The sequence below is a fragment of the Pinus tabuliformis genome, chromosome 5_2 (genome assembly GCF_031772625.1).
Source record: "Pinus tabuliformis cultivar Carrire ecotype Pingquan chromosome 5_2, CPIR1, whole genome shotgun sequence".
Classification (NCBI taxonomy): Eukaryota; Viridiplantae; Streptophyta; class Pinopsida; order Pinales; family Pinaceae; genus Pinus; species Pinus tabuliformis.
In genome coordinates this window covers 597259865-597267673 of record NC_142306.1, presented here as the reverse complement: position 1 = coordinate 597267673, position 7809 = coordinate 597259865, and the positions used below count along the sequence as shown (strand labels likewise).

The 7809-nt window shown below is 36.2% G+C and overlaps 1 protein-coding gene across 1 annotated transcript; it reads right to left on the bottom strand.

Moving 5' to 3' along the window:
• Positions 1-523: 523 nt before the first annotated feature.
• On the bottom strand, positions 524-1213 carry LOC149160411 (uncharacterized). Its single transcript, XM_089434611.1, has one exon. The coding sequence runs from the start codon at positions 1211-1213 to the stop codon at positions 524-526; it is 690 nt and encodes a 229-aa protein (XP_089290737.1).
• Positions 1214-7809: the final 6596 nt, after the last annotated feature.

The window sequence follows — 7809 nt, the reverse complement described above, 5'->3', positions numbered from 1 at the left end:
TCAAGCTAGGTACATAATAACCATCATCAATTGTTCTTCTATCACCATCTCTAGTATAAAAAACAATCATTCCTTTCCCTTTAACACATACCTTAATATCATTACCCAACTTGACTTTAGACTGAATACTGGTGTCTATATTGGAAAACAAATCCTTGTTTCCAGTCATGTGATTTTTTCAACCGCTATCTAAAAACCAAATATCATTCGAACATTCTTGAGTTACGTTACAAGTCATAAACATTGGCTTCTGACTATCTTCAAATTATTTTGAGATGTGTGTAGATTGCTTACCAACATCTGCCTGCCTCTCCAAACACTTATTGGCAAAATGGCCATATCTTCTACAATAATAACATTGAAATTTAGACATATCATACCTTTGATTTCCTCGATGCTAGGTTCTATTGTAACTCCCCCTTAAATTAGGAGGACGTTGCTGATATTTCTCTTCATGATAATAATTATCTCGCGGACGTCTTTGATCAGCTACTCTACCGCCTCATCCTCTATTACTCGATCTTCATCTGCCTCTTCCTGTAAGAAATTGAAGCTGAGTTTTGAAGGCATTCTCCAATGTGCTATCATCATATCTTGACATCCTGGATTCATGTGCAATCAACGAACCAGTCAACTCTTCAATTTGCATTTGACTTGTGTCCTTGAACTCTTCTATGGATACAACAATCGCTTCAAATTTCTTTGGCAAACTTCGAAGGACTTTCTCGATCACCCTCTTGTTTGAGAGGTCTTCTCCATATTGTCGCAATTGATTAACAACACTCATGGCTTGAGTCATAAAAGCATCCATAGTTTCACTGTCCTTCATTTTTAGATTCTCAAAATCTCTTCTCAAATTCTGCAACTTGACATTCTTTACCTTCGCTAGACCCTGATAACAAGATTCAAGAATGTCCCATTCCTTCTTCCAAGATTTTGCATTTGATACTTTTGAAAGTATCATGTCATCTAAACCTTGTTGAATAATACCAAGAGCTTTATTGTCCTTCTTTTTGTTTTCTCTCAACAACGTTTGTTCAACATTTGTAAGAGCCATCTCTACTACCTCATTAGAAGGCTCAGGATACCCATGAGTAACAAATCTCCAAATATCATGAGAATGCAACAATGTTCTCATTTGAATAAACCAAGAATCATAACTTTTCTCAGTTAAAATAGGAATTGACTGAGTAGTATTGGTATTTGAAGCCATTTTAAATTAGTTTACAAAGTACTTTAATTTCTCCAAAAAAAAATTCTTCCTTGACTCAATCCACAATGGTAAAAAAACTTTAACTAAGCTAAGTAGAGCCACACACAGCGAGACAAAAAAACTCAAATGGAAAAATAAATATATCCAATGCCAAAGCAAGTAGAGGTTTAATGTAAATTCCTTCCTTTAATGTGTAGATAAAATTGCTGGAAACTTTATAACATAAATGTCCCCATCTACTCAACAATTGAAAATTCTATGAATTTCAAAAAACATTCTATGAAGTCCTTCAAACATGGAATTTGAAAAATAATTGTACTTATAAAATCTGCCAATAAAAAATTGGCACTATCATGACAGAATAGCTTACAACATTTGTAGTTGCGACTTATGGTAGATTTATCTCTTCTTCTGACTCCTTCAAACTTCATGATGCCCCCTCCAAACATTGCACACTGGCCTCACAAATCTTCAGCGGAATATTGCAGCGCTATTCGACCATGCTCAACAATGGATCCTCACAAAATAAATTCTACTTCACTCTCAGATTCTAGCACTGCACAACAATTACGGTTTCAGTGTAACATTAAACAACGCCAACTATTTCAGTCACAAGTGCTCTACACAATAGTTCTGTTCATCCTCATGCAACAATCAATTTTAGGGACACAACAATTGCTTCTCATAGAATCTCAAGGATCAAAGAATTCCAACAAACTCCAAACTGGCTCTGATACTAGATGAAAGAACATCAAGGAATAAAGACTTCCAATGAACTCCAAATTGGCTCTGATACCATTTGAAAGAACAAAAATACACAGGAGATCAGGAAAAACACAGAGAACCGCAACTACCGCTGCTCAATTACACCAACAATAAAAAACTGGGAGTGGATGATCTCTGCCTCTCCGTGATCCTTCTATTTATAGCAAATTTTTAAGTTGGTTACATCAATTAAAAAAAAAAATTTTAGGCTATGGTTCCCTTTTGTTTCTACAAGTGGCGAGGTGGTGTTTCTATAGGCGGTGAGTTGGTAGTCACCTCTGGAAGCTTGAAGAGCCAAAGCGGTGGCAATGACGGCATACGTGAAATAATTATTCTTACAAAAACTACCAAATTATGCATGCATCCACGTTGATCTAGAAGTTTTTAATACACAATGATTAATAATTTTAATAAGAAATAATTAATAACTTTACTTTCGATGATGTAGAAAAGAGAATTATTAAAAAAACAAACACAATCGTATAATTTTTAGCATATCCTTCTATTTATAGCAGATTTTTATGTGGGTTATATCAACTAAAAAATATATATTTTTAGGCAGTGCTGCCCTTTCGTTTCTGCAGGCGGTGAGGTGGTGGTGACTTCTGGAAGCTTGAAGAGCCAAGGCAGTGGTAGTGACGGTAGATGTGAAATAATTAGTCTTAAAAAACTACCAAATTATGCATGCATCCACGTTGATCTAAGAAATTTTTAATACACAATGATTAATAATTTTAATACAAGATAATTAATAATTTTACTTTTGATGATATGGAAAACAAGAATTATTAAAAAAATAAACACAATCATATAATTTTTTAACAAAATTTAAAGTGATATACACATTTTAAAATCAAATAATTATTACATTAATTACTAAATAAATATCATTATTTATTTAACTTTTTTTTTTAGTATGAAAAAAGCTTGATATATATTATATTGATAATAGATATACATGTGGCATATTTATCAGATGCCATTTTGGGCAAAAAAAAACAATATATAGAGCCCATGATTTTCAATAGTTTACTGTGACCCTAAAAAAAAGTCGAAAGTCATGTACATCAAGTCAATATAGATAACATAATATGCATGATATAGTTCTCTGATGATAATGACATCAAAGAGCATATATCAGTAGCAAAAGTCTATGAAGTAGATAAAAACATCAGTTGTAGCTGTCTTGTTGACTTGCATTCATATTGTAATAGATAGTCCCCCCTCTGGAGAAACTTGTAGCAATGGAAGGACCTGTAACATTTGAAACCAATCCAGCGGAGAAAAAGTTGTATCAATATAAACACAACTTGGTCAACAGAGTGATGAAAAAACTTTTGTTTTGTAATGACACCATCTAACGAGGAGGCTCAAGAAAGTCCCTCGTAGAGGACACTGTTTTTTCCCAGTGGCCAGGCAGTCAACTTCAAAATTTTCAAAAAAGAGCATTTATGCATCCATGCAAAAACTAACACAACAATTATAATAACAGTTGATCAGCCTTTTTAGGAAACTTGCTGAGTGTTGATTCTCCCAAAGAGAAGTCATGGGAAAATTATACATTATAAACCTATATAACAAAAATTTACACAAAATAAAGACTTTGAGAGGCTTGCATAGAGAAGGTTAACCCAGGTTTGGAAGGTTCTCCATGTCATATATGATCTGCTCCCATGTAATCTCTAGATACCATTGGTCAATGCTTCCCTATAATCCTTTTTTTGATAGTCTGTCTGCATCCTTGTTAAAGCATCTTCCAATGTGTTGGATTGTGTATCTGTCTTGAGATTTCCATAAAAGTTCGATTCTTTCCATCCATCCTTGTAGTCTAGGATTGTTGATGGATGCCCTCCCCAAAACTTGGTCGATTGTGATTCTTGAATCACCAAATATATGTAGCATGAGGTTGCCAAGGAAACCGTTGAACCATAGGAGTCCCCAAAGAGCTATAGCTTCAACTTTAGTATTAGTGCCAATCTTGCAATTTTAGTGCATCCTGTATGTCAAGTCAACATTCATTGCAATCAAAAAGCCACAGGCATAGTTGTTTCCTTGCACGACCCCATAAAAGAAACCCATAGGATAAGAGAATTGTAACTCATTCCTCATTTTAGATTCCTCTTTAGAGCATAATGGTTGTGTAGAATAAAAAGAAAGATTTGTGATAATTTTTTCAATTATTATAGAGAAATCGTCTCTATTGTTTTGGAAGATGCTTCTATTCCTCCACTTCCAGATTTACCAAAAAAGGAAAAGAGGCATAATTCGCCAGGCAGGTTTCTGAGTGCTCCACCATTCCAAAGAATATCTAATACAAGTGTGATGAATATAAGGGAAGCTAATGAGGGAAGAAATTTTTTTCCAAACCCAAGTAGTGAGGAGGCATTGTAAAAAAATGTGGTCATTTTCTTCTGAGTGGTTTTTGCATATGCAGCATATGCCCGACCCATACCAATTCCTTTTTTGCAAGTTTTCCCAAACAAGGTTTCTATTATGGTAAACAAGCCAACTGAAGATTATAACTTTGTTTGGAGCTTTTGTTTTCTAGAATGCATAAAGGGTATGGTTCTCTTCTTTCCTCGCAACTTTTTTTGTTAATATCTGGTAGGCGTCTGCTACAACTATGTTGTCAGAAAGCATTTTTCCTGACCATATAATTTTATCCTGGGTCCCTGATCGACATATGCCTAGTTGTTTCATAGTTGGGATGATCTGAATCCATTCTTCTTGCAAGTGACCGGTTAATCCTAGTTCATAAGAATTTTTCCAGACGGGGAGATTGCCCTGCCAGCCATTTATGACTTGGCCCCAGAAAAAGAAACCATGATCATTTAGGAGCTGCGTGATATTGTTTGAGATGGAGAGGTTCGGTTCAACACCCAGAATTGGGTCAAAACCAATCAGGATATTATTTCCAGTCTAGAATTTCCATGTCAGTAGTTGAATGAAGCATTTCTCAATTTTTAGGAAACTTGACCAGATCGCTGAACCTTGTTTTTTCCCAATTGAACCATAATGATACCAAAAAATGAAATCTTTGTTTTCTAGATATTTGTGTTGTATAATCTTACTCCAATTACTTGCTCCTAATAAACCCCTCCAGAGTGACTTCATGAGTAAAGCCTCACCGAAAAGATGAAGGTCTAAAATTCCCCATCCACCCATGTCTTTTGGAAGAGTTATATTTGACAGCTTGGTCAGATGGAATTTTTTCCGACTATGTGCACCCACCCAGATGAAATTTGCTATGAGACAGTTTATATCATTTATAATGGAGGAAGGAATATGAAAAAGATGTGCCCAATATACACCTAGCTGTGTTTGAACGGTTTGTGACAGAATGGCCCTACCCCCTATGGATGGACATCTAAATTCCCATTCAAAAATTCTTTTATAGAACTTTTCAGTGAGCCATTTCCAATCAGATATTCTATAACATGATGGTTTAAGTCTATACCCTAAATACTTCAAACCATTTTGCATAGGTTTGGCTACCATTCCAAATAAGTCTTTTATATATGTTATAGTTATCATATCAGATTAACTATAATAAAGAATTGATTTGTTGGAATTCATGTACATTCCCAAAGCATTTGCAAATTTGCTAAAAATATTAAAAATATAGTACCAAGAGAAATGGCATAACTTGCCCATTATCAAGATGTCATCGACAAAGAGATTATGTGAGATGTTTATATTGTTGCCCAGCTTCAGTGATTTGAAATGCCCCTCTATCACCACTCTTTTGATACGCAGACTCAGACAATTAAATTACCAATATGAATAATAACGGAGATAAAGAGCATCCTTGACGAAGTCCTCTTTCAGATCGAAAGAATCTTGTTGGAAGACCGTTGATGATGATACCATAATTTACATTTTCCACACATGCCATAATCCAGTTTATACACCTTGGCTGTAAACCGATCTTGCTGAGGATTAGTCTAAGGAATCCCCAATCCAAACAGTCATAAGCTTTACAGAGATCTACCTGTAGAATAGCCGCATCCATGTTCTTTGTGTGGATAGAGTCCATACTTTCCTGTGCATTTGCCACCACATCGTGCATGATTCTCCCTAGAAGGAAACCGTGTTATTCAGGGGATATGAAAAGAGAAAGGGTATTGCGCAATCTCCCCGCAATAGTCTTTGATATGATTTTATATATGACGTTGCACAATGAGATGGGTTTGTAGTTCGAGAACTTCTCAATAGATTTGTTTTTCGGAATCAGAGTGATGTATGTTGAGGAGATCTTTTGTTGAATATAGCCCATATTTCTTGATTCTTTGATCATACCCAGCAGATCCATCTTGATAATCTCAAAGAAGTGTGAAAACAGTTCAATAGTCCATCCATCAGGCCCAAGACTTTTGTCACATTTAAAAGACTTGAGAACCCCCAGCAACTCTTCCTTGGAGACTTCCTTAAAAAAATCCTCATTTTTCTCCAGATCAAACATGTTGGAATAAGGTTCAATACCCCAAATCATTTCTTCCATAGAGGCATCTTCATTCCTTCTATACGCATTTTGAAAGTGGTTTACATCAGCATTTTGAAAGTGGAAGAAATTAGTGTTTTGGTCTCCCTCATTTAACCATAGATCTCTGCTATTTAGTCTCCATGTAGCTTCTTCCATCATTAGAGTTTCCTTCTTTTTGTGTTCCAGTTTTTGAATGTTGGCTCAAATATGATCTAGAAGGAAATGTGCGGACATGGAAACCTGAAGATAGTCCAGTTGTTCTTGGATTTTTACAAGTTCTTTTTTGTTGTCTCTAATTTTCTTTTTCTGCCATAATTTTACTAATCCCTGGAGGGAATCAAGTTTCTCCAGGATACTGATCATAGGAGAAGAACCCGTAATATTAATATTTCCCCAAGTGTCATGTACCATATTATTGAAATCAGGGTCCTGTAGTAATGTTCTATTGAATTTGAAAGGGAGCCTCGAGCGGGGCACTCTTTCTCTCCATTGTAGAGTGATAGGTCTATGATCTGATATAAAGTTGCTGATGGTATTTACTCGAACATCTCCCAAACAATCTAGTAATTGTTCTTGTATGTTGAAGTGATCCAGTCTTTTGGCCACATATGTAGAGCCTAAGTGACCATTGTCCCATGTCGGAGAGATTTTGTAGGGACATATATCCACAAAATTGTTCATGATGATGGCATTTTGGATTTTCCCCACCAGAGGGTCAGTTTTCCTGAAACAACCCCAAGTTTCATCCAAGCTGATAGTGCAGTTTAGATCCCCTGCGATAATGAGGGTTTGTAGTTCCATTATGCCAGATGATATGAATCTGTCCCAGAATTCCCCTCTTTCTCTGTATGGGGCATATATATTTAAGATATGAACATAACCCGGCATGCCACAGATATTTCCTTCTAGGAGAATACCAGCGAAGCATTTGAAAGCTTTAATGTTAATCCATCTCGGATCCCATAAGGCCACCAGACCTCCCGAGAGACCCATAGCAGCTGTTGCGGATATATGCCAGGTTGGAAACATTTTTCGGAAGTATTGAATAGCATCAGGAACATTGTGCATCATTTCTTGAATGAGGATAATGAACGGATGTAGAGATAACAACAGGTTTTTGAGGGCTAGATATTTAGGGGTAGTCCCCAGACCCTGAATATTAAGAGAGATGATGCACATCATCGTAGGTCTTTTTCAGGCATTCGTGCTCTAAGGGCCTGTGAGGGGGAGATGTCAGCTATGGGGATGTCAACAAGAAACCTGTCCATAGGAGAAGAAAAAGGATTTTTATTGGGACGACCCTGAAAGTGGCGACTGCCACGGTTTTGTTTCCTGCGCACTGTGATGT

What these genes read in the sequence shown, in the direction of transcription:
- LOC149160411 (XM_089434611.1), bottom strand. Translation starts at nt 1,213, where the DNA reads ATGGCTTCAAATACCAATACTACTCAGTCAATTCCTATTTTAACTGAG.